Here is a 17,941-nt window from a genome sequence, read left to right as displayed (position 1 = left end):
CGGCAAACGTCGTTTTGCCATGTATATTATTTCTAGGAAACTTTTTTTTAGTTCAATAAAAATAACTATCTACTATACCATAAAATAGGGGTTGATGGTAAAGGGGTGACAATTAAGGGTTATATGTATTTTGTATGCTTTATCATAAAAAAAATAAAAACTAAAAGTTTTATCAAAAAATTAAAAATTAAAATTTAGGGGTGGGACCACCCTTAGCATTTAGGGGGTGAAAAATAGATGTTGTCCGATTCTTAGGCTTACTGAGTTATAAGAATCAGTCAAGCCGTTTCGGAGGAGTATGGGAACAAACATTTTGACACGACAATTTTATATATTAGAAGATATACTTTGTCACAAAATGAACGAACAGTAAGCAGCTGTATAAATACACAATATGCATTTTAGTTAGTAAAATAGACAACCAAATACACACCATTATTCAATTTAACTTCAATCGGCCGGCCGGCGACCTACCTAAAATCAGAACTGAATACGGTCGCAAAAATATAACCTATTTCGGAGTAATCTTTACAACAGCCTCCTGAGATACGAGAAATAGTAGCATTGGACCCGTTTAGATTATGCCCGCGATGCTTTTGGTAGATGGACTCTAATGCAATAACAGCGTACGACGGTGGCGTGTTATTACTTTTTATGTTTTTTGTTCTCATGTACGTGACATGTATGTTTTTAATGAGAATAAACTTCTTTAAAACTAAAATTATTTTTTCATTCTTTGCCAACAACCAGATGACGCTTAAAGCATATATAACTGGACAAAATATTAATTTTGTCGCATTAATATGTTTTAGACAGGCTGAAATAGCTCAACAACTATTTGTTTCAATAAAGCTTAATACTAATACTAACGTAGATGCCCCATGCCCTATTGGGTGGTCCGGTACTCGCAATACTAAAAGTGTGTACAATTTTAGCGAATCAATAACTATATTTAATATTGCAGATGAGGCAAAAAGAGAGAAGATTTGGAGCGAGGTAAAATACAAGGCTCGAGACCGAACGAAAGAAAAAAGAAGAGTATATTCCTCTACTACTTACCTCAAAGGCCGGTAACTTACTAAAAGTAGTGTCCATGGACTAAAATGATTGCCCTTTTTGGGCATCCCATAGGCTCGTTTTCCCCCCTATCCTAAAAAAAAGACTTACTGCAGACGCCCTCTGCCACATCTAGGGGTCATAGTACATTAATTAGTATTTTTTATCCAGCAGACAACAACAAATTGTGTGTAAATGATTAAATATATAAACATTGTGACAGTTAAACAACGATAAAATTATTGTTAATATAATAAATTCTGAAGTTTTTATGGGCGATTAGAAGCCAATAAATAAGTATTTAAAAAGCAGGTCTCTAGTTTCAAGTAGCTTGTTCGAGTTTGACCTCAATTACAAATTTTGTTGTCTGTTTCAAAGCATTTTATTATATATTTTACAGAAACTTTAAAAATGGTTTTTGTTAGAAAAGAAATCATGTTGTTTTTGGTTAACACGAATAAACAAAAAAGCCACTACAACCTTTTAGGGTTGGTTTGTTGGATAACAAATTCTTCATTTGTTTTTAAATTTGTTTTTTTTTCTAACAGACATGTAGGTGATCAGTCTTCTGTGCCTGTCACACGCTGTTGGATTTTTGGGTCTAAGGTGAGGTACGGCGAGTGTTAGCCGAGTGCACAGCCGGGGTTCGACTCTACGACCTTCGTCAAAGCTCATTGACAACCATGTTTAGTGGGTGCGTTTTCGGCCTTTGAGGGACACTAACTTTGAACAGTCTGAGGTCGTATCTCTCAGGGAAGACCCCCACCGGTAGCCAAATCCCCCAGTTCGCTAGTTCGCAAATACTGTATATTTTTGTGTTAGAAATTAATAAACTACATATTTAAAGACAAGAATATATTCTGTATAAAAGACATTTGTTTACACGAAATAAAAATATTTAAACATTCATCTTAATTTATATTTGCGCCTAGAATCAAAAACAAGTTTATCTCGTTTGTAAATGTTATTAAAAATATTAAGTTAAATTAATCGTATGATAAGCATCGCTTGAAATAGGCTTTATTCAAATTTGATAAATGATGCCGTTAAAATCTATTACTTAATAATATGGAAGATATTCGTTATTTTCAATACGAGAAATAAGCTTAATCATGCGACAACCGTCAAGTCGGCGTGGGAGCAACTTATCCAAACCACAGTACATAACATATTCGGTAGTGGTTCTATAACGAATCCTGGCTAACGAACTCGGTATTTTAACAGGTTTATATATCCTGTATGCATCTGAGGGATTCCAGCTGCACGGCCGGCGTGTTGCACCACGAAAAATACTTTAAAAATTGGTACGCCATGGCTATCAAACTATTTAATCACCTTCCTAGAAGTTACAGATCACTGCCATGTAATGCTTTCAAAAGGAATGTGACAAAATTTTTAAAGGCACAGTGCCTTTATAGCGTGGGAGAGTATTTAGACCAAAAGTTTTGATTGTTCTTGATGACATTATGATAATTAATTTGACATTTGCATGCCTAATTTTATATAGATGATTATGTGGTTTTTTTATAATTAATCAATCTGCATCTACCACAAATAAACGATTTATTATTATTATTTATTATATATAAGTCTCTTCTTCAGGTGCCACTTTATTACTAAAGTTAAAAAGATGAATTGCCGGGTATTGCCCATCTCAATATATCTATAACAATAGAACGTTGTTCTATTGTTATGTTATGTTGCAAAATAAAAAAGTTTATTATTTATTATGTATTAAATTATAAAGGAAAAGTACTGCTCTAGGCAAGAACGGAAATACTTATTAAGACCAAGGATTCTGTGCTTTTTAAGAAAATATATTAATGTTTGTTCTTTAATACAAGTAAGAAATTATGACCTCTCGATGTATGTGCGAGGTACGAAGAAATAGGTACTGTTATATTTTAGAACACTGCTGCTAAAATATTTCGTGCATTTCAATGAGATATTCACAACCTACTATATTTATACAAATAGTCATAAATTTGTCAGTTCAGTATTACAAAAGTAATTAGTGGCTTAATGCGTTATGGTTCAAGTTATATGCACTGTGGTAAAGCTTAGCAAAAAGCTGCGCATGAGTGGACGGAGTGCGCGCGGGCGGCAGTCTGCTCCCAACCAGCAACCTGTCAACATATCAGTCGCGTACCGATGTACGCCGATACGTTGCCGGACTTTAGTGTCGTGCTGTGCTAAGTGCGAGTGAGTGTAGAACAAGTGTGGGAAAGTGCATCGACCGCGGGTTCGATGCCCGGATTGCTGGAGTTTGCTAAATGGTCTGTTATTATTTATAAACTATGTATTCGTGCAAATTAGACTGAGAGCTTATTAAGCTCTAAAAGCACAAATAACTTGCGTGCTGAATCAATACAACCGGCGCGCGCGCAGGTGCCTCAAGGCAGTTGTAGACTTGTTGAGGTCACGATGCTTACATATATCATACATGCGTAGTGAGTCTAGAGGCTATCATGACTATTATCGCTAGAACCTTTTACTTTTTCTTAGTGTTTAATATTCCAGTAAAAAGGAACTTATTATTAGTAGTAACAGAATAACTGATCAGTGCTGGCCTAGTGGCTTTAGCGTGCGACTCTCATTCCTGAGGTAGTAGGTTCGATCCCCTGCTGTGCACCAATTGACTTTCATTCTATGTGCCCATTTAACATTTGTTCGGTGAAGAAAAACATCGACGGCGTGTCAGGCACAGGAGACTGATCACCTACATGCCTATTAGATTGACAAATGATCATGAAACAGGTATAGAAATCTGCGACATAAAAAGGTTATAGTGCCACTGATTTTAATTTAATAAAATAAGCCGTGTTGGAAAATAGACGAATTATTCATTATGATATTCTTGTTGTATGTAGTCCTCATTAATTTTAAATAAGGCTTGCTTGATTGACATAAAGTCCAATTATTATTTATCAATAATCAAACGGATAGCAAACGGTGGAAGCAATAAGCGAGGTAAAACGTGGATAATTTAACGTTCCGACCGAGAGATAAACAAGATTAGAAACTGCAGTTAAGATAAATTATAAACTATGCAACTGGCTTTACATAACTACATACAATGGGCACTTAAAAGCGCGACGCATTTGAAAATAAATTAATCTGAGTTCAAGTTATTTGACAATATATGTGTCCAATAAGTTGATCAGTGTCATTAGATATGTATAGTCGTTTTTGGTTTCTTCCTGATGCAGATGAGACCCCACCACAAGATACGTGCGAAATACGGATAGTTCCCGCTCATAGATGCTCATTTGGTGTGTAAAGTCCTGGCTATGTCAGCCAGCCTTGCTCCTTCCTGAAGGAGACGTCGTTAAAGTGTAAAACAAATTTCGCTTTTCGTGTTGGGAAAAACCACACCCATCAGCAACTAAAATCATAGTATTTTGAATACCTTGCCCAACTATAATCTATATTAAAACCCCCTTCGCGGCTAACATGAAACATTAATTGTTTCTGGTACCTTGCCGAAAAGTCTATTAAACACTAACAAAGTTCCCGTGCCCCAATGTTTGGAATATAATCGCGCATAAAAGCGGTCCGTTCCTACAACTTTTCTCGAAGTAGTTCATGCCATTTTTGATAGGCTATTCCGTTGTCTGATGACACAATATAAATTACTTATGCTTGAAACCTTACCAGGATTTTATGCTTTTAATATCTGCCTATGATTATGATTGCTACTTGTTTTAATTTCTAGTTGATAAGCTAAGAGTTCCGATAATTAAACAGTTATCTCCGATCTGACGCCTCTATGATGACGGTGCAATTCCTTTCGGCCATCATCGACTACTTACGATAATGACATTCGAAATCATTCGAATATATTTGTATTGACGTCGAGCCATCTCCTGTCGTCGCTTGGGTTTGACAGAGATGGACAGATAACCGTTATAATATCATTTTGTTTTGTTTGCTCTTCTGAAACTCGTCGTGGTCAAATATCTTTTTTTGTAGCTACAGGATTCCATTGACGTTCTAGCTAAGATGAAAAGTTGATTCGAATTCAAAAAGGTCAAGCAAGCATCGGTTGTATATATCTCAGTCTTTTTTTTAACGTTTTCTTTACGGAAATCTAGTGTTTTATTCTGAAGTTCTGTGTTTAGATATAGACCTAACATTTATTACCAACAAGAACACACAAAATATCAATAATCAAAGAAAAAATTAAAGTATAAAATATATAATATTATATATAATGAGACATATAAAAAAAAATCCCTTTTCCCATTCGGTTCGTTTCAAGTGTGTAATGCGTGTGTGCTGTGGCTGTAATTGGCCCTGGCTCAGCATTATGCTGAGGAGCAGAATGTTCCACAGCGCTGGTCATTCTGCCAGAGACAACAGCGGCTAGTTTGCGCCTCAGTCACAAGAAAAAAAATTTGATCGTTTGGCCGGCCAATTATTTGTTTTTATATAACTGGGTGCAAACGGTTAGAAGGCTCACCTAATATTAAGTGATACCGCCACCTATAGACTCTCACATTGCCAAGGGCCTCATAAGGCCATTTCCGGCCTTTCGCAAGTGCCTTGCCGGTGTTTCAGCTGACGTATGTCAGGTACAGAAGGCTGATCCCGCCAGCCTCTTGGTTCACCGGGGTCAACAATATTTTTCTTAGTTTATGTCGCAGTCCCAGAGTAATAAAATATACTGTATATGTAGTATTTACACTACTGAATCAGGATATTATCTTTGAAAATAGCATAGTCGTAGTTCAGTTATCGATGCAATTGAATATATGTATGTATATTGAGAGGTGCAGTGCAGATGCAGCGCCGCAGGAAGGCGTTTGTTTACGGCGCGACGCTATTTCTGTGCGGCAAGTCAACACGTGCTCTCTACATTTATTTGGTTTACTTTTTTTTTATTTCACCGCTGTTACTTATTTTATATTTAAGCTTTGATGTTAAAAACCTATACCTTTGCTTGGTATAGGTTTTTTTTAATTTTTGAGGCCAAAAATACAACATATTGTTTTTTTAATTAGCTTTAAAAGTTTTAAGTGCAATCGGACGTTAACATTTGGACCCTCTCTTGCAACACAGTATTTTAAAACTTCTATTTCTTTTTATTCTATTAATTTTTTTTACATTTTATACGTATACAATATTCTTACGTATTATTAAATGTATATGTGTTCGATTCGTAGGTATCACTATGATTAATACTAATTGTGCTCAATTTTTATTGGAGATATGTTATTACATTAACAATTTTATTTCTTCATTTTAAAATATTTAAATTATTATTTGAGAAAAACGCACAACGTACAACGGGTTATTATATTTTTTTCGCTAAAAGTAACTTTAATTTTCAATTGATAAACCTAAACCCCTGAACATTGTTTCAACAGAAGCGCCTCTATTTCATCACTAACAATATTTTGACAATAATAAACAAACAAGAACCTACTTTAGCTAAAATGGTAGTGTCCACTATGTAATAGCTAGATAGCTATATATGTACTCGTAGTACAAATTTTATTTATAAAAAAATAAAAGAAAATGTTTGACAATGTTTACATAAACAAATTACAAATGTAAACATTTGTTATGTTCATTTTAAAAGGTTCCCAAGCTCTGATAGCATCGGCCAGATTAAATTCCTTCTTAAATAAATAAAGACATTATTAGCAGAGTGTTATCATGCTACTGCAGGTCGGAAGGTTCTGTTAGTAGATAACGAGAGATGCTATCATTGCAGCTTGGATTATCGACATTCGTTGTCCCGCTATTGTCGGTGTATCTTTCCTTTATATCTTAGCTTATTTTGTACAGAAATTTTATGCACTGTTTCGGATTAATATACTTTGAATATTGGCAATTACTATTTAAGTTGTAAATGGCTGACAAATATTTAAGTTTATGTCAATAAGTCACATTTGCATTCTATTATTCCAACTGAAATTTCGTTGTCATGTAAAAAAATACAATATTCATTAATATGATTCGGCAGTATCCATTCTAAACTAGGAAAGAAATGTCATCACCTCAAATAAAATTAATTGCAGCTAACTATGCAAAAAAACTCAGTTTGGTATCGCGCAGCCCGGACATTCACGTACAACGATCACTATTTAAGCATTGACTTGTTTAGGCTACCGCGGAATATGCTTAAAAAGAAATTTATAATAACCTGCATCATGAGCAAACCCCACATTCACACCCTCACTTTTACATCACACAACACAGCCGAATTAGGTATAACTTAGTAAAATATTTAATATTTTTTACTGATTTTTTCCTTTCGTAAATGTTTTAACCTTTTTTATATATTATGTATTCCATCTTTGGTAATATCTTTAGTATAATTGTTTTTTGGTATATATAATTTATTTATATAGTTAGCTGTCACGAAATAAATAAATAAAAGTTAAGTAGCAACAGTCGAGCACGAATGAGGAAATCTTAAAAAGCGTTAATAGCTTAGTAGATAGTACTTATCGAAACGCAACGTACAAAATAATTACCTGACCATATTCCAGTGAAACCTAGATAATAGTTGCGAACTAGATGAATGATCGGTTCAAATTACATACCAAGGAATGGAAGCAAACTGGAAGACAACATAATATCCACCACCTGCATAACCAATTGCTAATTTGCTACTTGCGAGAATTATTATAAATCGCTATTTCGTGAGGTCAATTTAAACTATTGTTATTGTATCGGATTTGCCAATTGAGCGATGGAATTTGCAATAGTAAATGTTGTGAATAGTTATTAATGTTTTTTATTGATTATTATTAATAATATATTATACTAAAGGGATATCAACGCGATGTAATTACATTATTTAAATACTGTATATTACTAGCTGACCTGGCAAACGTCGTTTTGTGATGTATATTATTCTTTTTTTTTTTTTCTTTTTTTTGTCTTTTTTTGAGAAATAAAGTCTTTAAACCTAAACCTATTATTCCTAGGAAATATTTTTTTAGTTCAATAAAAATAACTATGTACTATAATAAAAATAGGGATTGATCGTAGAGGGTAGATGAAAATCAAGGGTTGTATGTATTTTTGTATGCCGTATCATTAAAAAAAATTTCTAAAAAATAAAAATATTTTTTTGGGGTGGACACCCCTTATCACTTAGGGGTTTGAAATATAGATAGTAGCCGATTACTATCTATATACGACTTACTGAATTTGCGTAAAAATTCATAAGAATCGGTCGAGCCGTTTCGGAGGTGTATGGGAATGAACATTGTGACACGAGAATTTTATATATATAGAGATATTATTTCTACTAACAGCAAAAGCTGGCTTTAATATGGCAAGATTTAGTCTCAAATTATGTATCTGTCAACTGTCATTGTCAACGTGGCATTCTTCGCTTGCTTCCCGCACTTTTATCTGCAATAATTCAGCGTGATGTTATCCCTTTCCTGGTTAATTAACCTATCAAAATTTACCAATTTAAATCAGTAATTCCTCAGATTAAACCAAACAAACCGACTCTTCAGCGTTATATTATAAAGAATACGACACCCATTTTGTATGACTCCAATTGAGAAGAGGTAAATTTGTTCATTAATATAATGGGTACCATTAAAATAAACGTTTTCCCATCAACAAGTTATTTGAGAGATTTTTAGGAGTTATCAATTACGTTTATCGTTTCTATCTGGTTAATTAGTAGAACTCTTCATTTTAAGTTGTGATAGCACCCGACAGTATATGACGTTATTTAAATAAGACATTAGAGTTATCATTAACTAAATGACAGAGATAAAGTGAAACAGTGCTCGCTTTGTGGAAGATTAATAGTTACATTGAGGTATTTCCGAGTTCTATTTATTGGTTCTACTGTATGGAGACGTTACAAATACTATCTATATCTATATATTTACAGTTGGTATACTTTTGGTCTACTTTATTATAATTCTACTATAGCCATAGAGTAGTATTGTGTTGGAATAGATAATAAAAGTTCTCACTTGGGGGCCTCATAGCTTAGCGGTCTTATTAAGTTGCAGCTAGGTGAGTGGTACCGGGTACAAGTTTTAATTTAATTTAAATTTGTTCTCGGCCTTTGGGAGGGTTGTGCGGTACCGGGCGAGTGCCTAAACCGTACATGGAGGACACGGTCGAAGTTCTAAGGCAAAAAGCACGAATTATAAAAATCTTATACTTGACGCTGGCTAATGCACAAACCGTGCCAGAGAAAAATAAAAAAATCTCACTTTTAAAGTTCAACTTTCCCGCGTAAATCAATTGTCAGAATTTGACAATTCACCGAATGACGTCATGACAACAAAATTGTACATAAAAGTCAGTTAATATAATTGTTTTCATATTAAGTAAAACGACTATGTATTTACCAATTCTTAAAAGGCCGGCAACGCACTTGCGAGCCTTCTGGCAATGTGGGTATCCATGGGCGGCGGCGGTACCACTTAACACTAGGTGAGCCTTCTGGCCGTTTGCCTTTTATTACATAAAAAAAGAAGCTGACAGGACGTATAGATACATATTATAGATAATACTTTCGCTATGTAGGCATTGAACATTCATAATAGTTATGATAGGGTTCAGAGTCTTGAATTAACGTTAATTCTTAATCCTGAATCGTACACTGATTCTTAAACCTGAATAAGAATCCACAAAATATTTGTATATTCTTGCGTAAAAATATATATATGCAGATTTCATAAGTTATATTGTACTCAATTAAAATAGTTCAATCAGTTACTGTATAACTCAAAAGAATGTCGATTATACATAGTTCTTATGCTATTCGAAGAGCAATTACAATAATTCTAACCATCGCTATATGGAGTGTAACAAATCGTGTTCCCAAAACGTCGGCCACTCCGAGCTTTGAGATCTTCACACTGAATTATTTTCTCAGACGTATTAAAATTGTTTGATGTGCCATGCTGCCTGCGAAGCTTTGTACATTACCGCTTGTATTTTTAGGTTATGTATATCTGCAATCCGGGTTTCATATACACTAATCTTCCTATGGCTGGTGACAAAAAAAAAATGGTGCGTGTACGTATGTACGCGCGTAAGAAGTTATACTTCTTTGGCTTTCTTTATTATTTTTAAATATTAAATAATTAATAATAAATATTTAGCGTTAATAATTGAACAATATTTAATATTTAGTATATTATTCAATGATTAATTAATATTAATAATAATAATTATTTATTATTTTATTATATTATTAATTCAATTTAATAACTAGGTATGGTTCATAACCTTTTAACTAAGTAACAATAGGTCTTTGTGAAAAATCATTGCTAAATTTCTTTGAAAAAATAATTAAAACTCCTTTATTTGTTTAAAAGGTACTAAAAAATGTCATTATGGTCATTCAAAACGCATATTCTATTTCTCTTTACTTGTAGATTGTCTTATTCCCATCTCGCTCGCACACGCTCGGCGCCCATACTGATAATTTTGTGTCACGGTGCGTGCGCATCGTAAAATTTCACTCTCATACATTTTTCATAACGCGCCTAAAGAAGTATAACTTCAAAAATATTTTATTAAAACTGAAATCTTTCGTATTTATAATGTATGCAACAAGATATTCACAGTTATTCCATGTGCCCCGTGTGAACACGAATTATCTGCGTAATTCGCCAATGTATCGGGTTTTAGCTACATAAAATACAATTTATGAAGATTTGATTTTTCCAAAGAAGGCGTGAGGAAATATATTAGGAAGCGAGTTTTGACTTTCTATATAATTATATATAATATATCCTAAATAAAGTCTAATATATATATAGTATTATTGTTTATAACAAATTCTTTTTTCTTAAAAATATTAAATTGTTGGTTGTTTAACGTTTAATTTCTTTAGTTTTCTTTTTGTTATCTATTAATGTACTATTGAATGTTTCTATTTCGTATATTTTGTTTAACAATGTAATCTGTGGCAATGTAATATTGATATGTGTAGCAGTAAGATTCTTCTTCATGTGCAACTTACTGCTAAAGGTGTTAACAGCTTAAAATGCCGGTGCCGGTCCACTTCCGTACGTTCCGCAACCACGACTTCTTCCTCTAACCAGCCCCACTCCTTGAAAGCTACAACAAGCTTGAACAAGTCGTATCAGTGATGATGCAAAACGTTTCCGAGATATGCAACTTTCTGTATTTTAACAGCCTGCACAAACTATCGTGTCGTCTTGAAGGAACCTTTAATTCGTCAGTTTCTGGTTCCAGCTAATGCGAAGCAATGGTTACACCATATCTCAAAAGATTAGAGGCGTCTTTTTGTATCTTCTTTAAAAGTCCATGCCTCACAGCCGTAAGGACTTTACGAGTAATAGACGAACCCTCAATTTGATTCTTATGTGGCGATTTAGTACTATTTCCACATTCACTACTTACGTACGTAAGTAGCTGTAAGAATACTTATAAATAATAATAATGTTTTGTTACACCCTATCGCTAATCTTTATTGTGTTCCAACCAATTACATTTAAAACTGTTCGTTCTTATTCAAACTAACACAAACTTGCAGATTATATTTAATCGCTTGGATTTTGTTTTTCACCACTTGCAAACCGTTAAGCCTAATTTGCGGTATATAATTTATACGCAATCTATTGCGAAATTTCTCGTATCCCGTATTTATAACCGGTATCTGAATCGCCGGATGCGATAAATGACCTCCAAATTGGCTCCGACTTCGAGGCGATCACGATTTTCTCAAATGTGATTTACTTTATAATTTTTAACCGACTTCAGATAAACCCAAAGTATACCGTGTATATTCGTGTAAATTTAAAAATACACTCATTATATCAAGGTCTTGAATATTTATTATTAATGTTTATTTTTCTCACTCAGGCTTTTTTTTTTTAATGGCTCTGGCACAGTTGTGCATTAGCCAGCGTCAAGTATAAGATTTTTATAATTCGTGCTTTTTGCTTTAGAAATTCGACCATGTCCTCCATGTACGGTTTTAGGCACTCGCCCGGTACCGCACAACCGTCCCAAAGGCCGAGAACAAATTTAAATTAAATTAAAACTTGCCCTCGAACCGGGAATCGAACCCGGTACCCCTCACCTAGCTGCCACTTAATAAGACCGCTAGGCCATGAGGCCCCCCTCACTCAGGCTTTCTTAGTTTTAAAAGCGTGGCAATTACATAAATCGTCGGATTCTTTCGTCGTATTTATTTAGCATTAAATTATAGTATATGCCTAGTCTAACGCAATAATATATTATATTCTACTTTATATGTTGACATTATTTTAAACTCACCCCGGAATCGTACAGTTATTTTATGAAACTTTAAGTACAATTAAATTAAAATTATAATTTTTAAAATATGACATTAATATACTATTCAATTAGTGTATCTTTGTCTCAACATTAGAACTTAAAAAGTTAAAATCCATTAAAAATATACAACTTTATCTTACGTGTAAAAGCAAACAAACCATAGTAATTGAGTAAAAACTGGGTGTTTGTAGTGAACACGATAATTCAATAAGTGTACACCGCTACGTACACTGCTTTGTTTACAATACAAATATTTGAGTCCCCTCTTAAGTCACCTTGAGGTGGACAGTCAGGTTAATGAGAATTGAGCATCCATGTAATGTACACACTTACAAAAATGTTTTTTACAAAAAATATTACACTTCCAATTTTAGTTTTCAATAGTGTTTTTTTTTGTTTACAATACGGACCAGATAGGCCTTGAACAAGGTTTTTTTTTGATCCCGCTACCGAACATATTAAGCTCTTCACTTCCGTTCACACACAAATCATACTAGACTAGAACTTAGCTACATTTCTTGAAAAACTATTTCTTATCTCGACGAACGAATAGATTCCGTTGTAATTTTCCTTCCTTCCTCTGTAGTGAGGCTATGGAATTCCCTTAGCTCCTTCTCTATCTAAATCTGTACAAGCATTACCTGTCTACATCGTATCCCTAACTTTACAACAAACTGATCTGAAATTATCGAAATTCATGTGTCCTTTTTTATTATTGTCCTGTTCACTGTTTACATATGTTTTAATTGCTTTGTTTAGTCCATTAGTTTTGTCTAACTATCTAATTTACGGTCCATCCGGTTGGTGAACGGCCACGTGATCTTTTGCCTTCTGTGTTACCAAGCACGATCAGTTTTTCCAAGTTCTCATCGCCTCTGCACATTGTATGGCCGAAATATGATATAATTCGCTGTCAGCGTGGTAGACAGATGAGTCCGTATACGTATTGGTGCACTTTGCAGTCCAGTGCATTCTTAGCATTCACCTCCCGCACCACATCTCAAAGGCATCATTCCTTTACATTTCCTCTTTTCGAATATTATTCAAGGTAATGTTCTAAACACGTCCATTGATTGCTTATCCATAGTTCATTACGTACTGTTTGTGCCTCTGGTCTGGATAAATGTCATATTAGAAATAAAAAATAAATTACTCCTCAACTTTACAACAAAAAACCGTAAATCGTTTTTGCGTAACAGTCTTCATTTTTAAGTGCAACAATTAAGGTAAAATAAATCAATTTGAATTCAATTTGGGAGTATTGTGAGCTACGACCGGCCATAACGATAAATGGTAGGACTGTGTCGAATTTACTTACAATTTTATTGCTTGCAAACCAGTTTCAATGGCTCAACATTCTTTTATAATGTATCAAATCATTTTCATACAAAACGAATACACGAGTTAAAAGTTTTAACGTATTTTTATGACCAGTTTAAGATGAAATGATTTGATGCATTGTCTTCAAATTCCAAGTCTGTGTTGTTTGTGTTTTGTGAACAATATTTGGAGCTTATTACAAAATATGTTTAAGCTATTTAGTCCGTGTCCCGTACGCCAAAAATAATTTGACAATTGACATAAAGGAGTCATAGTTCTCGCTCATTTCTGCTCAAGCTCAATATTAATGTTCAAAATTAATAAAAAATTCTAACTATATAGTCTTCGTAAATAGTCTTAAATCTATATTTTAGAACACCCCTTTAAGTTTGAGAACCTGTGTTAGGGATGAACGCTCTTTCGTATATATGTTAATACTAAATCTACTTAAAACTATAGTGTGTACATAAAAAAAAGAATGTTATAATTATAAAATAATGCTGTATGCTGTTTATAGTGGTAGCGATGTTCCGTTGCAAATAATAAATGAAAAGTGCAAGTTGTGAGTTTGACAAAGGTTTAAAATAACGGTATCGAGCCCGACCTACACCTGCGCGGGCACCGACCTTGCACCTTTGTCCTGAATGCCGATATCATACTCAAACAGTATTCCTGATATGGGTTTTTGGATTAACTCCAATCTATATACATTTAAAATTCAAACATAATTAATGGTGTATTTATTTTTATATTTTTACTATTACCTACACATAACAAAAATCTCCTTTATTAAATATAAGCCCGATTTTTATAAATTATTTACATAATTTAACGTTTCGACTGCGTTTTAAAACTTATAAATAAAAGTTATAGTAGTAATCGCAACCATCGCTGTTGAGTTTCTCATAGATTGTAATCCGGAGAGTTATTTTTCTTATTCTTCCTTTCGAAGGTTGGTGATTATCTACTTTATTGGATGTCCCGCTTCTGAACAATGACTTGGCGATTCGACCAAACCATTACTGAAGGTTCTACAACCAAGACGTCCATTTGGGGCCAGGTCTACTGCGCCATAAATGATTATTTCAAGAAGCTCTTATTTTTAGTGTTACGTAAGACGCGTCCGATAATTCACAGACGTTCTGTCTAGTGCGGTTGTACTTCATATGAGGTCGATCCGAGATACTAAAGTGTTCCTTGGAATAAAAAAAAATTGTACAACGTGTTTGGTTCGAATCACGATGTGATCTAACGAAACAGTGAACAAGTGGAACATCTTACAGGGAGTAAATCTGCTCTAGAGGTCTCTATAGGGTCAAGTGGCGAATGAACAGGCACCTCCTGGACATACGTGATCTTTGATAGGCAGCATCTCACTTAACGTAAGGGATTGCGGACAAACGTGTGTGCCGTTTGATTAAAACAAAATACTCTTCAAGTAGATAAGGTAATCGCTATTGTTCTTGATTAAGCACATACGGAAACAACAAAAGATAATGCATTATTATAAATGATTTCAATGGTATGAAAAGCTTGACTCTCTGGTGTCTAACTTTAATTCGCAGTCAATAGCTAACGATTTCGAAAGTCGCTGCAATAATAAAACTGTGTGAGCAGAAATACGCCAAGTACTTACGATTGTTCAGATATTTTATATAATGATAAATTACGAAACTTCTGCTAAGTTTCATCATGCTGACTTCGACATGCATTGTCATCATTGTATTCTTACGTTTGCCTTTGGATAAGATATATATATATATATATATATAGTATATGCTTATATTACTAAGTTCAATTAGCTTATGAATATAATCATTATTATATATATATAATGGTATCAATCGCTTATATGAGTACTGGGGATAAATAAGGCGCAACTGCGTTTCTCTGTGAATACAAAAGAAACAACATTTAAAGCCTATATTCTAGGTTTATAAAATAAAATAATATAAAGAGTAAATCAAAACATCTTACATCTAATTATGTCAAGTGACAAATAAAACATCGTCGATCAGACGGCAAAGAAGAAAAATAAAATATAAAAAGAGTTTGTATAGGAAAATATTAAATATTATGTTTTCCTTACATATATATCTATATATAATATTAATAGTAAAGCCCGTTTAATTTTTAAAACTTTGACAAAAAAAAGACAGTATACATCTTTTAGCTTTTATAGGTACCTACCTTATTTTGTTTATCTTGTTATCCTATACAAGTATATCCTATATCTTAACTACTTCAGTGCCGTCGATCGGAACCCCTTCACGGGTAAAGGCCTCCTGCTGCCTAAGAGGCTATAAGTTGTAAATTTCTATTTAGTTAGGTATTATAACATTTTTAGTTATTTTTTTTGTATCTTATTTAGTTTGATTTTCCCTTGCTAGCTTGCTTATGTTCTAATATAATTGATGTGTATGTGTGTAAAATTTGTGTAATATTTTATTGTATAATTTTTGTTTTTTTTGTTTTAGAACTTATAAATAAATAAACTGACAGACAGCCAGTCTGTAAAGGCAAGAAGGCTTTATTGCAGGTCAATGAAAGCCGCATTCCATAGAAAATAAAACGTAATATTATATTTTGTCAACTCTGTGATCAAAGCTTGATAAATGATGTCTAGACCAGTAAAAACATGAACCAAAATCTGCCACAGTTCAAGGTTGTATCAAGCATATTAATATTTCATCTAATTAACTTGCTATATCTTTTTAAAATGCAGTCATAAATTAATGTAGGAAGTACGCTTATTTGTTTCCGGTGCATTTAATTAAAACCGAATAAGATTTATTCAAATTAATGGTCTAAAGTTGTGTGTAATAGGGCTTTTGATATATTGGTTTGTTCAATACTAATAGGTTAGAAACGACGTTTTTTGATGACACATTTATTAGTAGAACAGATTTTTCAAAGCGGGATACTTTAAGTTGATACAACAATACAACGATTTTTGCACTTTTTGAAGTTATAGTTCTTTAGGCGCGTTATGAAAAATTGACGAGAGTGAAATTTTACGATGCGCGCGCACCGTGACACAAAATTAACAGAATGAAGTTGCCCACGGAAGATGCTATGGCATTGGACATAATTAAAAAACAACATTCGAATAATAATAGAATTTATGTTACACTTAATGTAAGAGAATAATAATATTTATTTATTTAATTTTTCAAATGTAAACTGAACTTTATTGACTATAATGATTCCTTTTCCAGTCTTTGATTATTTAATTGTAATTAATTATTTGTATGCAATCAAAAACTATTTTTAATAATGCCAAAGAAGTATAACTTCTTACGCGCGTACATGAGTACACGCACCCTTTTTTTTGTCACTACATACTATATAAATACATCATCATAGATTTTAATAAAATTCACTGTATTCATTGAGATATACATCTATTCTAGGCTATGATATGTTTCTTTATGGCACATAACGCGCGATCATAACTCCACTATATGTCGCTTTCTGTCCTAAGTAAGTCCTTTAAGTTCTTCAATCTGTACTCTTTCCTTAACAGTACCAATCGCCTCTGCTTCTTGTACCGTATCGGGGAGCTGCGTATTTGCAGTTTCAGGCATTAAAAGAGTTAGAGCTCCTGATAGCAGAGAAGATGCACCAAATATGAACGCTGGGAGACCTGTCCAATATGTCATCTGTAAATGATAAGCATGGGTTTGATTTAAAGAAAAAACTTTTTAACCGGATTAAAGTTATGTATTATTATAAATTTACAATTATTTAACATAATTTTAAATTTATCCGACGTTTCGTGTGCTTTACAGCGTGCGTGGTCACGGTGACAAAAGGTAAAAATTTTCCCCGGAGTTGGTATCGACTAAAAGATGGAGGGTTTTGGCAAAAATGCCTAACGGTGTCCTCTATTTTCGCGGATTATTTCTCTTGAGATTTTAATTTGGATATTATTGGATCCCAGATGTTTGACAATTTATAATTTATAAAAATACATAACTTTAATCCGGTTAAAAAGTTTTTTCTTTAAATGTGTAAAGGTTATGTCAATCAAAGACAATACCATGGGTTTGATATTCAGCTTGATCAGTAAACAGTTCCTAGATTAGATACGAGTGTTCAGGCTTTAAATGATAATATAAATTATGTAGGCCATGAGTTACGGATTTGAAAAATGTCTTATCAAACGTATTGTGTAAGCAAATCACGTGCCCGCAAACAAGATTTTTATCCTCCACTTTACCAGTAGTAAATATTTAAAGTTAGTTCTACAGAGATTTAAATATAAATACTAGGGCAATATTAACAAATTATT

The 17,941-nt window shown here is 33.4% G+C and overlaps 2 protein-coding genes across 3 annotated transcripts in view; one reads left to right on the top strand and one right to left on the bottom strand.

Moving 5' to 3' along the window:
- Positions 1-3,166: 3,166 nt before the first annotated feature.
- LOC125057091 (protein prickle-like) overlaps positions 3,167-17,941 on the top strand; it is a 289,973-nt gene continuing 275,198 nt past the window's right edge. Inside the window, exon 1 of the mRNA XM_047660564.1 lies at positions 3,167-3,332. The gene's annotated coding sequence lies outside the window, so the exon portion shown is untranslated. The remainder of the gene's footprint in view (positions 3,333-17,941) is intronic.
- Positions 16,960-17,941, bottom strand: part of LOC125057094 (solute carrier family 22 member 1-like) — a 35,044-nt gene continuing 34,062 nt past the window's right edge. For both annotated transcript variants that reach the window (XM_047660568.1, XM_047660567.1), the window contains exon 8: positions 16,960-17,309. In XM_047660568.1, the coding sequence (XP_047516524.1) occupies positions 17,127-17,309 (183 nt within the window). In that variant the 3' untranslated portion in view covers positions 16,960-17,126. The remainder of the gene's footprint in view (positions 17,310-17,941) is intronic.

The sequence above is a fragment of the Pieris napi genome, chromosome 16 (assembly GCF_905475465.1).
Source record: "Pieris napi chromosome 16, ilPieNapi1.2, whole genome shotgun sequence".
Classification (NCBI taxonomy): Eukaryota; Metazoa; Arthropoda; class Insecta; order Lepidoptera; family Pieridae; genus Pieris; species Pieris napi.
This window is presented reverse-complemented; position numbering and strand designations above follow the sequence as displayed.